The 15,410-nt window shown below is 41.0% G+C and overlaps 1 protein-coding gene across 1 annotated transcript in view; it reads right to left on the bottom strand.

Annotated features, from left to right (window-relative positions):
• LOC144602078 (triokinase/FMN cyclase-like) overlaps positions 1-15,410 on the bottom strand; it is a 47,934-nt gene that overhangs the window by 15,205 nt on the left and 17,319 nt on the right. Inside the window, exons 7-11 of the mRNA XM_078414773.1 lie at positions 14,822-14,856; positions 9,511-9,595; positions 7,748-7,837; positions 4,184-4,300; positions 2,649-2,768 (exon numbers count right to left, since the gene is read on the bottom strand). Of these exons, the coding sequence (XP_078270899.1) occupies positions 2,649-2,768; positions 4,184-4,300; positions 7,748-7,837; positions 9,511-9,595; positions 14,822-14,856 (447 nt within the window). The remainder of the gene's footprint in view (positions 1-2,648; positions 2,769-4,183; positions 4,301-7,747; positions 7,838-9,510; positions 9,596-14,821; positions 14,857-15,410) is intronic.

The raw sequence follows: 15,410 nt of genomic DNA on the forward strand, positions 1-15,410 counted from the left end.
CATAATTTTCTGACAAAATATAAAAGGTTAACTATACATCTGAATATCTATGGATCCTTTAAGATTTCAGGACAGGTAGATAAGGTATTGAAGAGATATAAGGGATATTTTTGTTTATTGAAAACAAGACGTGTATGTTTTAACCGTAACTTTGCTTCTTAGAGCGGAGTTGAGACTTGAAATATCTCAGCAAAGACCTCATGAATAGCAAAGCACACTTGAGGAACTGTATGACCGAATCCTGTTCCAATTTCTTAATTTCTCATGAAGTTACTATTATTTAGAGGACAAACACAGCAGCTAATTAGTGTACTTAAAGACACTACAGGTTAAAAAAAATGAATAAGCTGTTTCAGTGTTAATTGGAAAGGCAACATAAAAAACGTTTTCTTTTGTATATCTTTATTTTCACTGAACAAGAGGTTTGACTTAAGATAAACACAAAATGCTGGAGTAACAGCTGGACAGGCAGCATCTCTGGAGAAGAATGGGTGTTGTTTCGGGTCAAGACCCTTCTTCAGACTGAGGTTGAGGGAGTTTAGAGATATGGAAGGGTAAAGTGTAAAAACGATAGATCAAAGCAGTTGGATAAGGAAACGTAGAACGGTTCATTATTAGCTGAGGGCAAGGTGGCAAGGAAGCATACAATCAGTAAAATTAATCAGAAGGACAGTGAAACTAGTCGGAGAGCTGGGGTGGGGGAGGGATGGAGAAAGAGGGAAAGCAAGGGTTATGAAATTAGAGAAATCAATAGACAATAGGTGCAGGAGTAGGCCATTTGGCCCTTCGAGCCAGCACCACCATTCAATGTGATCATGGCTGATCATTCTCAATCAGTACCCCGTTCCTGCCTTCTACCCAAACCACCTGACTCTGCTATCCTCAAGAGCTCTATCTAGCTCTCTCTTGATTGCATTCAGAGAATTGGCCTCCACAGATTTACAACTCTCTGACTGAAAAGGTTTTTCCTCATCTCCGTTCAAAATGGCCTACCCCTTATTCTTAAACTGTGGCCCCTGGTTCTGGACTCCCCAACATTGGGAACATGTTTCCTGCCTCTAATGTGTCCAACCCCTTAATAATCTTATATGTTTCGATAAGATCCCCTCTCATCCTTCTAAATTCCAGTGTATACAAGCCTAACCGCTCCAGTCTTTCAACATATGACAGTCTCGCCATTCCGGGAATTAACCTAGTAAACCTACGCTGCACGCCCTCAATAGCAAGAATCCTCAAATTTGGAGACCAAAACTGCACACAGTACTCCAGGTGCGGTCTCACTAGGGCCCTATACAACTGCAGAAGGCCAACATTCCATTGGCTTTCTTCACTGCCTGCTGTACCTGCATGCTTCCTTTCAGTGACTGATGCACTAGGACACCCAGATCTCGTTGCATGTTCCCTTGTCCTAACTTGACACTATTCAGATAATAATCTGCCTTCTTATTCTTACCACCAAAGTGGATAACCTCACACTTATCCACATTAAACTGCATCTGCCATGCATCCGCACACTCACACAACCTGTCCGTCACCCTGCAACCTCAAAGCATCTTCCTCACATCTCACACTACCACCCAGCTTTGTATCATCTGCAAATTTGCTAATGGTACTTTTAATCCCTTCATCCAAGTCATTAATGTATATTGTAAATAGCTGCAGTCCCAGCACCGAGCCTTGCGGTACACCACTAGTCACTGCCTGCCATTCTGAAAGGGACCCATTTATCCCCACTCTTTGCTTTCTGTCTGTCAACCAATTTTCTATCCATGTCAGTACCCTACCCCCAATACTATGTGCTCTAATTTTGCCCACTAATCTCCCACGTGGGACCTTGTCGAAGGCTTTCTGAAAGTCGAGGTACACCACATCCACCGGCTCTCCCCTGTCAATTTTCCTAGTTACATCCTCAAAAAATTCCAGAATTAATATTCTTGCTGTTGGGTTGTAAGTTGCCCAAGCAAAATATGAGCTGCTGTTCCTCTAATTTGCGAAGGGCCTGGAGAAGACTCTGACCGTGGAGGAGGCCCAGGACAGAAAGGTCAGTGTGGGAATGGGAGGGGTTAAAAGTATTTAGCAACCGGGAGATCGCGTAAGCCTACATGGACTGCACGGGGATCGGCAAAACAATCGCCGAGCCCGAGCTTGGTCTCTCCGATATATAGGTTTGACTTGGCAACTTGACCAAACGTTCATCCCGCAATGATATAACACAATTTTACTAATGTACTGAAAGTGTCATCATTCATAATATCCTCAAATCAACAGTGTTACCACTAAGCTAAGCTTATACCCAAATAATGCGGGGGAAAAAATCACATAATTTTCTGACGAAATATAAAAGGTTAACTATACATCTGAATATCACCTAAATATATATTATGCTGTAAACCAAATAATTCCTACTACATTTGAAAGGAACATATGATGCAAAGGAATCAGATTTGTTTGTTTTTCAGATTTTGATTAGACTTGCTGCTTCTCTTCCTCTCCGCACGATTCCCTCTCCGCACCATCACTCCCACCACCACTTTCCAAGTTATTTTGTGCATTTTTCCTCTCGTTTTGTTTCAATTATTATCTGTAACTTGTCTTTAAATTCATGACACCAATGAAATGATCTTATATGTGGTGGAGATTCAATTCACCTGATCCAGGAGGGGTATCTTTATGGTCAGGTTCCAAGTGTGGGACATTCAGAGTCCTACATTTCCGTACCAGATTATGGCTTGATACATTGGCCCAACCGGGGGCTGAAGTATGCATATCTGTCGGAACAACAAAGAGCAGAAAATTGTTACATGAAAGCGTTTTGAAAAATAAATATGCACAGGTACAATGCAATCCCCACCGTGATTCATTTAATTTTTATAATTGCAAAACAATTTGAAAATATGAAACTAGGACAAAATAAGGAGTTCCTAATTTTTACATAATGTCTTAATAAACTCTTATAGTGATTTAACACTCAGACGAGTTAGTACAATCTCAGTTTAATGGGGAAGCCACTGAAATAGCTTGAACTTGTCATTTGCATCCAAAAGAAAGAAATTTATACAATGAGAGGTTAAGAATGAGGCTTCGATTAATACTGTACAAAAATGACCAATATCCACTATAAACCCTATTCCTACACTAATTTAAATTATAATTACTGTCCAGTTTCTTTGCAGTCACTCTCCCAGTTAATCAGTTTGTCACACTTATTTCAAATTATGCTACTTTCCAAATCAGTTCTGCTGTTCGGTCTTTTTTCTTTTCTCCCAGCACATTTGATAGGTCCCATTCCATTTACAGTATTTCTGCCCCATTATGGACCTGACTTCCCAGGGCCACAATTGGGTTCCTTCCATCACCATCTTCCATCCTGGCAGCCACAAAATTTAACAGATTATTCCTCAATATTTCTGATCTGACACACTACTACAACGTAATCACCAAACACATTATCCACTCCTGTCCCTATTTGGCATTCCATGGGGACTGTTCATGCTGACACCTTAGTTCATTCCTTAACCATCATCAAAAATATCTTCCAATCGAAGGGTCTTCCTCTGTCAATAGATGGAAGTATGATATGAATTAACAGCAGGACAAACCACTTGGTACTTTTAACCTGCCGGATTCTTTGCTTGCTTGGCAACATATAGTCCCTACCACTTTTCTAAAGATGAATGTAAAGGTGAGGTACTTCTTTCAATTTAGGAAACCATATTGATGATCACAATGTGATCCTTGCATGGAGCTGAGGTGATCATTCTGGTAAGCTTTATCGTGAGATTTTGCCCGCTTGCACCTTATGTCTCCAACCCACTCTCATTCGGCACTTCATCTTTTGACAAGGTACTGTATGGTCTTCCAAAGGTAACAATAGCATCTTTGTTTTTTTTGCAAAGCTGTCCCTTTACCAAGCTATTTTCCGTTGTATTACTTTTTTTGATATTTTGTTCTGAATTTTTATCCTACACAGTTCTTTTTTCGTCTCTTATTTCCTTTTGCACTGTATCTTAAATGTTCTCTTTAATTTGTTCATGGCTCTGAAGGCTGTTTCTTATTTAACAGATTCTATCAGCCCTGCTCTACTTTTCTGCAACTTTGCTGTTTTATTTCAGATTTCCTACTTTTGCAATATTTTGATTTTACATTATATATTTTATAGCGGTTTTCCCCCAAAAGCACTCACCCAGAAGTTTCAACAATTCTGGATCCACATGCATCATGGACAGAGAGGTTCCTCCCATTTCCAACGATGTTGTATAAGACCCGACATAGGCCCTTTCAATAAAGACCTGTTTACTCTCTGAAAGAGAAACCCAGACAATATTATGTACTCCACGACAAAATAATTTATTGTCCTTTATTTTTCAAGGATTATCCACTTAACAGTGCAATTCAACAAACTTCTAAAAAGAAACAGGCATTCAAATCCAAACAAAGAATATAGAATAAGGAAACATAAAAAATGTGGAATGGCTCTAGATTCAAGAACTTTACATTTATATCAATACAAATTAAAATCCGATCACTTTCATTCTGTGGATTGAGATGTTACGTTTATTCTTTGGCTCTGGATTTGAATCAAATATTGGTACAGCAAAGTAAATGGAATGAAGAAAAATACTGAAAGGTACAAGAAAAAAAGACAACAAGGGGACTTGTGTATAATCACTGAACAGAACAAGAGAGATGGGCGAGACTGCAATACCAGAAATATTTTCCACAATAAAAGTGACCAACAGCCACCCCTCTGCATTAATTTTACATGAGGGATTAGCCTCAGCGTGTTCAGCCTTCTCTGATGTTTATAACTTCACATTTATGACTGTGGCCAACCACTAAAGGCAGAGTTAACTCATGGGAGACCTATACTGATTAAAAGTTGATCAATTTTTTTAATCTGTATCCCCTGAGAACAAGAGACTCTTTAATGGGCTTTTAAGAGATGAAAGGAAAAGCTATTTATACAATCAAAAACAAGAAACAGTTGGACACAAAATGCTGGAGTAACTCAGCGGGACAGGCAGCATTTCCGGAAAGAAGGAATGGGTGACGTTTGGGTCAAGACCCTTCTTCAGACTGAGAGTCATGAGCGAGGGAGTCTAGAGATATGGAAGGGTAAAGTATAAAAACGACAGATCAGAGCAGGTGATGATAAGGAAAGGTAGAATGGTTCATTGTTAGCTGAGGGGAAGGTGACAAAGCGGCACACCATCAGTAATATTTAATCAGGATAGTAGAACTAGTTGGAGAACTAGGATGGGGAGGGACGGAGAGAGGGTTACTTGAAGTTAGAGAAATCAATATTCATACCGTTGAATTATAAGCTGCACCAGCAAAATATTAGGTGTTTTACCTCCAATTTACGTTGGGTCTCACTCTGACAGTGGAGGAGGCCGAGGATAGAAACGTCAGTATGAAAATGGGATGGGGGGTTGAAGTGTTTAGAAACCGGGAGATCACGTAGGCCTAGTCGGACTGAGCGGAGGTGTTCAGCGAAATGATTATTGAGCCTGCGCTTGGTTAATTATGTGCTTCCACCAAGGTTTAAGTTCAGATATTTCCCAGCAGCTTTTGAGAGTGATAAACATCAGAATCATTATTAAGTAAAACTCATTCAGCTACATTTCATAATGCTGATAAACATGGGCATCTCCCATTAAAACATTTTTGTTGTGATGGTGGTCGAATATCAAACAGAGTAGCTCAATGGTTTATAACAATGATATAAGAAAGGTTGGGTAATCAGGAGGTGGTGTGGCGGTTGCAATAATCACATTGTCAGATGTGCGAGGTGTGGTGTTAAATAGGGCGGATTCAGGATAAGCTTTAGCCGAGGACATGTGTTAATTTCTTATACACGCATGGAACCGAGGACATGTGTTAATTTCTTATACAGATTTGGGAACAGAGTTCTCCTCAAGTGATCGTTGGAATTTGTGACCGATTACAGAAAACTGTAGAGTCCTAGAGTAATACAGTGTAGGAACAGGCCCAACTTACCCACACCAACCAACATGCCCCATCTACACTAGTCTCACCTGCCTAGTTTGCCCCCCTATCTCTCTAAACCTACCCTATCCATATACCTGTCCAAATGTTTATTAATGTTGTGATAGTACCTGCCTCAACTACCTCCTCTGGAAGCTTGTTCAATATACCTACAGCTCTTCGTGTATCCCTCAGCTTCATATTAAATCTTTCCCCCTTCACTGTAAACCTATGTTCTCTGATTCTTGATTCCTCTACTCTGGGTAAAAGACTGTGCATTTACCCTATCTATTCCATACATAGATGTAAATAATATTTGCCTTTTAAAGGTAGATTTCAAGAGTCTGCAGACAAATGATTCCTATACAAATGCAGAGGGATTCCTTTGAGTTTTTGCTGGTAGTGGGTTGGGCTCAATTAGTTAAGAGAGGGGAGGGTGGGGGTAGGAGGGGAGAGGAGAGAGTGGGGAAGGAGGGGGTGGGGGGAGGAGAGAGTGAGGGGGAAAGGGGGGGTGTTGGGGAAAGGGGGGGTGGGGGAGAGTGAGAGTGGGGGTGGGGGAGGGTGGGGGAGGAGGGGGCGGGGAAGGGAGGTGGTGCGGGGAAGAGAGTGGGGGTGGGGGAAGAGTGGGGCTGGGGAGGAGAGCAGGGTGGGGTGGGGAGGAGGGAATAATGGGGGAAAGTGAGGGTGGGGAGGAGGGAAGATTGGGGTGGGGAGAGTGGGGTGCGGGCAGAGAGTGGGGGAGGGGGGAATAGGGGTGGGGAGGGGGGAATGGGGGTGGAGGCAGGGCTGGGGGGAGTGGGGGTGGGGGCTGGGGAGGGGCAGGTGGGGGTGGGGGCAGGGGAGGGGCAAGTGGGGGTGCGTAGGGGGATGGAGTGGGTCAGTGGGGGGAGGAGGGGGATTGAGTGGGGGGGTTGAGGGTGCTACACCAATACAGGAGAGGCTTTGGGTCCAGAGCTCCTCAGTCACACCCTCTTCCCTTCCCTGTCTCCCCTCTATGAGGAATGGGCCCAACTTGGTCTTGGTCCAGTAGCTTCTTATAAATACAAGCATATACTTTTATTTCTGGCATTTGTTCGGTTTAATACACTTTAAAAATACTGTTAGACTTGATTAGTTTTACCCCAATCAGACAGGTTCAGGCCAAATTCAGAGAACTAGCCACAGATATTATTACTCCATCACCAAAACTTATAGACCCTTTTAAATATGAAAAAGAGAAAAGCAACATCTTTAAATGTGGCAGAAATATAGTTTGAAACAGGTTTAACATAACTTGCCTGATTTTAAATCCTAATCGACTTGAAATAAATCAATCATGTTTCATTTATATTGCTTTATTTAAATGTGTTGCTACTTTTTTGATCATTTGTATAGGGATATAATTATGGTCACTTTTCCAGCAATTTATAAAATCTTTTAGGAAATGGGGATGTGGCCTCCTACCAAATTGTACTAATCTATCCTTCTGTACACTGAAAATCATTAACTATTTCCAGCCATCTTTACAAATGTTACCTGCCTAATTTTCCAGATTTATTAATGTCTCTTTATATTTATGCCCAACAATTTAGTGTCATTCGCAGATTTAGTAATGAAAGCTTCAGATGCACAGATCATATATTTATGTAAATAGTCAGCAGCAATGATTCAAACTTGATTACAATGGACTACCAGACCAGGTAATTATCTTTAACCTCTTCTCTTCCTGTTTTATAAATTGTTTGCTAACCATTGTTCTACTTGTGTACTCATTATTTACCCAGATATTTAATTGCAGAACCAGCCACAATGTTCAATTCAAGGCAGGACAACCCTCCAAGATTGTTCACTATCAGAACAATATGATCCCCTAGAAGCAGAAAATAATATTAAGATCAGTAAACAACCAGTAATCAAGACATACAGTTGAAATAGGTGCTATAAATTAATTTAAGAAACCAAATTTACATCACCACCATGAATCATACTACAAGCCCACACGTCAGAATCAAGACAATATATTTTCTGATCCGCAACAGGAATTTCAATCCAAACCTGTTAACCAACTCGATTTATTCACAAAATGCTGGAGTAACTCAGCAGGTCAGGCAGCATCTCGGGAGAGAAGGAATGGGTGACGTTTCGGGTCGAGACCCTTCTTCAGACTGATGTCGGGGGTGGGACAAAGGAAGGATATAGGTGGAGACAGGAAGATAGAGGGAGATCTGGGAAGGAGGAGGGGAAGGGAGGGACAGAGGAGCTATCTGAAGTCACATAAAAAGCTCCCCCCCTGTTAACCAACTCTACATTTTCAGCTCTCATAATGTAGATAGATTTAGTGAGGCTGGCTGGCTCACTTTACAAATCCACTTTATCTGAGAACTCTCACCTGCTCGCTTGACTCTTTTGCCATTAAACTCTTTATTCCCTACTTCCCATTCTCCCCTGGACAATCTAGAATTTATCTTCTGAATTTCATGCAGTCAGCCTGATTATAACTTGTGTTAATAACCTGCCATCCCTCAACATGGACATTCTCAGGCTCAATTTTATTCCATATTTTTCGGTCACTTCACAATCCGTGTTTAATTTCCTATCTTTATCCCTCATAGCAAAGTACTGAGACAGTAGTTGAACTATGTGATCTTCCAGAGCTTTATCGAATCATTGTTTCACCATGTTTTTGCCAGAAGCAAATGTTGCATTACTTCCTTTTACTGTTGGAGAAAAATGTTGCAATCTGGATTTTCCCCTGGTGCAGCAGTAGAGTTGCTGCCTTACTGTGTTTACGGCACCGGAGACCCAGGTTCAATCCCGACTACGGGTGCTGTCTGTACGGAGTTTGTACGTTCTCCCCGTGATCACATGGGTTTTCTTCAAGATCTTCGGTTTCCTCCCACACTCCAAAGACGTACAGGTTTGTAGGTAAATGCAAAAATGATCCCTAGTGTGTGTAGGATGGTGTTAATATGTGGGGATCGCTGGTCGGAGCAGACCCGGAGGGCCGAAGGGCCTGTTCCCGTGCTGTTTCTCCAAAGTAACCTAAATACATTTTGGAAACTTTCTCACTTTGGACCTTTTATCATGACCATTCAACTGTAGATTTTGATAGCTCAATTCCCCCATTATTGAAAATTTTACACATCTTTGTAACTTCACTGCAACTTTGTTCCTTAAGATCCTTCCTGTTAGTGAAAGGTCTATGGATTAATGCCAGTGGTGTAATTGCTCTCCCCCAATCCCTTGTTTAAATGTGGAAAAAAAACATTATGTTTTGATCTCTCCAGGACATCATTCAGGATTGTAAAATTCTCTTTATTCAATACTGAAACTCCTCTCTCTTTCTTTCCTTCTTACACTATATCCCGGAATAGTTCGCAGCCATTCGTCAGTTTCATTTATATATACAGTATTTTCTGCGAGAATAGATATTTGAGACACAAGTAAAAGTATATTGTTTTCAAAGATTAGCACTGAGTACCTCTGTCAACACACTGGACTATTGGAGGAGTAAAAGTCATCCATGGCTCATTTCATATTTACCAGGTTGAATACACAGATGAGACTCATTAGTGGGATTTGTCATATGATCAATCATTTTTTGTATTACTTCATCAGCTGGCATTATCTGGGAAGACACAAACATCAATAAATGATGAACTGTGATCATAGAGATTAGATGAAGAGACACCAGCTGTAACATCAAAGAATGTGGATGAGAAACTGTTACTCAATGAAAACGGAAAGGTAATGAGCAACTGGATCATGACACAAAATGAGGAATTACCATAGAGTCACATAACATGGAAACTGGCCCTGCCCTCCTGCCCACTAAGTCTGTGCTGACCATCAATTTACATAATCCGGCAAACATTTTTATTCTCCTTATATTCTGTTGAACCAGCAGATTTTGTTTGCTGAACAAATCTCAAGTAGCCAAAAGGAAAGCAAACCAAGGCCAGCATTCCATTAGTCTTCCTCATTAACTACTTGTAACTATCAACTAGCTTTCTGTGTTTCAAGTGCAATCCTTCTTTTGCTAGATTTCAGCAATATTTCTCCATTTAAATAATATACTATTTTATCATACTTCTTTCCAAAGTGAAGCACTTCACATTATACTCAACTTGTGCACATTTAGCTCATTTACTGAACATAAATATCTCTGCTAATTCTGGGATTGTCATTCCACCCATTTTTGTTATCATCCACAAATTTGGTTGCTGTACATTTGCTTTCTTTCTCTAAATTATTTATATTTCAAACATCTGTGGGTCCTAGCACTGATCCCTATACCATCCTACTGATTATAGATTGCCAACCAGAAAATTATCTCCTTTATCCCCACTCGCTTCTTGTTTGTTAGCTAATCTATCTATACCAGCTGTCTCCAAACTGTGGCCCGCCACGAGATTTTATCCGGCCCGCAGTAAGCATGTTCCGTGCTGCGGGTTATGTGGTAGCGTAGGAACTTTTTTTGTTAGCGGCCTATATGAATTGTACGACACCAGGTACGGAGCATCGCTCCGCAAGATGGTGAAGAAGCTTGAGATCAGTCAGCACGCCCAAGTATACCTGCTCCTTCTGTGGGAAGACCAAGATGAAGAGAAGAGCTGTTGTATCCTGCATGAAGACTGTGGCCGGAGGAGCCTGGGCCTACAACACCATCTCGGCTGTCACGATGAAGTCTGTCATCCGTCGCCTCCGGGAGTTGAAGGATCAGTGATCACTGACTGGGAATCTCGTGTGTACGTCGTAGTAAATCAAAGTTTAACAAAACGACAACAACAAAAATGTAGGAGAGGGAGAATGCCTCCAGTGCTGGATGTACTGGATCGGCTCCCGATCCAGGCGAGCCCCAGGCTGCTGCAGGGCCTCCTCCGTCGCCCTCGACTGGCTCGGCTCATCGATCGACGTCCCTCTCCTCACCCGACCAACCGCCTGTGTGTCCCGGGGGAAACGCCTTCTGCAGCCGACCTTGCAGGCGCTGGAGGCATTACCCCTCTCCTACTGGCCCACTCATCGTGTCCGTCGTCACCAGCGGCTCCCTCCTCCTTGGCGGTCTTCAGGGCCGATCTCGGCGGCAGTTTCCAAACTTACATGTCAGCTAGGCTATCACGTTGAGGGTTTTTATACAGCTGCCGACTTAATAATAATTTTAAATCTTAATGATTTCTTAGCGGAGTGCCCACCCATGAGTCACTGCGATGGTGACACACATGTGGTCACTCAGCCATTATATCGTATGATATTTCTATACTGTCTGCAGACCCACTGGTGGTCACTGTATTTTTTTTATTTTATAAATAATTGTATACCTACGGTATATATATATATATATATATACACCAATATTTCAAGCTCTTTTTAAAAATTGAATATTATTTATTTGTTGCCATATAAACCTCATTAAATTTATAAAACTGACATTTCTTTATTTTTTCCTACGGCCCGCAAAAATGTGCCATATATATAATGTGGCCCTCATGCGGAAAGGTTTGGAGGCCCCTGATCAATACTAACATTATCTCCAAAAACACGAAACCCCTATCTTGCCAAATAACTTTGTGTGGCACCTTGTCTAAAGCTTTTTGAAAAAACAAATACATTACATCAACAAGTCCCCTCTATCCACCCCGGATGATTCTTCCTCAACAAATTTGAATAAATCTGTCAGACTAGATTCCCACTTCATGTGATCAGGCTCTCCTTGATCAGATTATGAACATCCAAATGTTCTACTATATCTTCCTTAAAAATGTATTCCACTATTTTTTCACATTGGATAACAAACTCTAAAGTTACTTGCATTTTCCTTACCACACTTTTTGAATACAGGTAACACATTGACAGTTTTAAAATTTCCATTATTTATCTGGAAAATATGGATTTTTCCAAGATTGCAAAACAATATCCACTATCTATGCATGATCCCAAAATGCATACCATCAGGTCCAGCCTTTTGCTCTATTATTTTGCCTAATCGTAACTTTCTACTGATGTCGACGATATACAATTCCTCCTTTATATTTCTAGTATTAATAGCATGGTCTCTTTACTGCCTGTATGAAGGGTTTCCTGCATGGTATTTCATAGTGAGAGGATTTGAGTATAGGAGCAATGAGGTCCTACTGCAGTTGTATAGGGCCCTGGTGAGACCGCATCTGGAGTATTGTGTGCAGTTTTGGTCTCCTAATTTGAGAAAGGACATTCTTGCTATTGAGGGAGTGCAGCATAGATTTACCAGGTTAATTTCCAGGATGGCAGGACGGACTTATGATGAAAGAATGGATCGACTGAGCTTGTTTTCACTGGAATTTAGAAGGATGAGAGGGGATCTTAGACAATAGACAATAGGTCTGTAGTAGGCCATTCGAGCCAGCACCGCCATTCACCGTGATCATGGCTGATCATGCACAATCGGCACCCCCATTGGATTGGACAGGCTAGATGCAGGAACAATGTTCCCCATGTTGGGGGAGTCCAGAACCAGGGGTTACAGTTTACGAAATAAGGGGTAGGCCATTTAGGACTGAGATGAGGAAAAACGTTTTCACCCAGAGTTGTGAATCTGTGGAATTCTCTGCCACAGAAGGCAGAGGCCAATTCACTGGATGTATTCAAGAGAGTTAGATATTGCTCTTCAGGCTAACGGAGCAAGGGATATAGGGAGAAAGCAGGAACGGGGTCTGATTTTGGATGATCAGCCATGATCATATTGAATGGCGGTGCTGGCTCAAAGTACTAAATGTCCTACCCCTGCACCTATTTTCTATGTTTCTATGCCTACAGAAGGATTTGCATTTCGTTTATGATATTTGGCATTTTCCTCTCATGATATTCCTTTGCCTTATTTTCCTTTTAAATTCCTCTCTCACCTTATAATCAACTTCTCCTCTCAGACAGGATTTGACTGGGTGAGGCATCAGAGCATTCTGTTAAACCGGGAAAACAATCCAATGGTTGGAGCCTCACCCACACAGCCAAAGTACCTCAGACCAGTTTCCAACAACCAATCATCTTCAGCTCTTTCACCAATGATCTCCATTCATCAGAATTAGCCCATTCCTTCTCTCCCGAGATGCTGCCTGACCTGCTGAGTTACTCCAGCATTTTGTGAATAAATCCATTCATCAGAAGGTCAGAAGTAGAAATATTCACAGCGATTCAATTCCATTTAAACTCAATAACTTAAAGTGCATGGCAACATTCAGGAATGGTCTGATTAGTGGAAGAAATGGGTGCGCAAAAGGAGGAGGGAGGGAAATAGTTCATAAATTGGGTAGTTTACAACCCAATGGTATGAACATAGAAGATGCAAATTTCAAGTAATACACCCCCTTTCTTTCCTGTGCAGCCCCGCATCTCCCATCTCAGTGTACACCCATTTCTCTCACCCCAGGACTCTCTATGTACTGCTTCAGAAAACCCTCTTGAATGCATTTTATATATTCCTCCCCAACTATGTCCTTGGACAAAGGCAACCCCAGTCAGTTGCTAAAGTTGAACATTAATAAGGACTTATTTAGAGTACATTTCCTAATGAACATTGAACAGTATTTCCCCAATAAATAAAACATACAAAATGCTGGAGTAAATTAGTGGGTCAGGCAGCATCTCTGGAAGACATGTTCTCCAAAGATGCTGCCTGACCTGCTAAGTTAATTCAGCACTGTGCATGTTTTTATTGTGAACCAGCATCTGCAGTTCCTTGTTTCTACTTCTCTCACCAATAAATGTTTGATAAGTATTATAACAGCATTTTTCTCAAAAGTTAATATTTTGAAATTAACTTTGTGTTTACAAATGCAGTTGCGCAATGTATTACTTTTATTTAAAATGTGATAAAAGCAAAGTCATTTAAAATAAAATACTTTAAATATAAAATCTTAAATTATATGCAGATTTGTTAAGTGAAGGGGTCATGAATATAAGATATTTGAAAACAAATGGTATAGAAAATTAACATAATTTGTTGGTATTGTTCGTAACAAAGTGTATTGATGATCATTCACTATTGAAGAAAGAACATTTATTTCATATTGTATGCTTCAGAACCTCAGATCTGGAGAAAGTCAAATTCTTTTGGAGTGTATTTATTCAGGTGACAGAATGGAAGGAGCAGCTACTTTGCACTGAAATGCCAGACTTGATTTTCTTTCTTTTTAAGAAGGAAACTTGATCATGTAACGTTCTGAGTCAAAAATAAATTTTAGCCTTCCAGAAGTACAGATTAAAAAACAAGTGAGGAAGAATGGAAAGAGGTGCAGTGTTAATTGCCAACAATTTTATCACTCAGGAGCCATGCATGAGCAAGCAAGCATGAGCAAATATCCAAATATCAAATGGTCAAATATCCATCATTTGACTTCACCCTTTATATCCTACTAGACCAAGTGGACCCGTTGGGCCCAAACCTCTCCTGCATTGGTGCAGCACCCTCTCCTCCCCCCACCCTCCCCCCCTCCCCTCCCTCCCTCCCTCCTCCCTTCCAAGCCCCCTTCCCTCTCCCTCCACCCCCCCTTCCTTTCCCCCCCACTCCATCCCTCTCAACCCCCCTTATCCTCCCTCCTCCCCCCTCCCCTGCCTCCTTAGGAGATAGATTTAAACTTTAAAATGTGAATAACTTTTAAAATATAACACCGATTTCAATGAAACTTCTTCCATGAGCACCAAAGGGACGACGGCGAGTAAGGTGGGCCTAAAATTGTCGCGCTATCATGTACTGTTTTGGCTGTAGTTCAGGAACAAACAAACAAACGAGGGTTTTGGTGTTTAGATTTGCTACAACAGTATTGAAAATACTTAGAAAAAAATATATCCATCTGTTTTTTATTAGTTGTAGTTCGCTCACCTTTATCCGTTCAATTCCAGCTTCTCCATGGATACCTAAATAAAAACAATGTTTGAGTATAATGCGCCATTTCACTTTTTTTAATTTATTTTCCCCGCAAAGTGCCGAACCTGTTTTCTGCAGGATCCATGGTAACCATTTATCTTCCTCAATTATGCGTATCTTCATATCCTTAAACAATGTTATTATAGGAGAAGCAGCCTCTTAACCAAATCCCATGAATATTATTGAGTATTTAATCTCCCGACATTAATAAGGCTATCTCTGGGTTTATAATTCTCTCTCTGCTTCTCTGGGTTTAGAGAGACAGCAACAAATATTATGTGGAATGTCAGTATTGGTTGCATTGATACAGAAGGATGAGTGTACCTGTAAAATAATTTGTTGAGGAGGTATGTTAGTGAGTAATTTAAGGAGGTTGGGGTACTACGTACATAAAGATGCAAGCATATGTGCCATTGTTCACTTGTTATTAATTCCTATGGCACCATCCACATGCTACTCAATTATGTGACACCCTGTGTCACATGCAGGCTTCCTCACCAAGGGAGATTATGATTATGATACTCCCATGGGCTGCTACGTTGTG

This window comes from Rhinoraja longicauda, chromosome 18, assembly GCF_053455715.1.
Source record: "Rhinoraja longicauda isolate Sanriku21f chromosome 18, sRhiLon1.1, whole genome shotgun sequence".
Taxonomy (NCBI): Eukaryota; Metazoa; Chordata; class Chondrichthyes; order Rajiformes; family Arhynchobatidae; genus Rhinoraja; species Rhinoraja longicauda.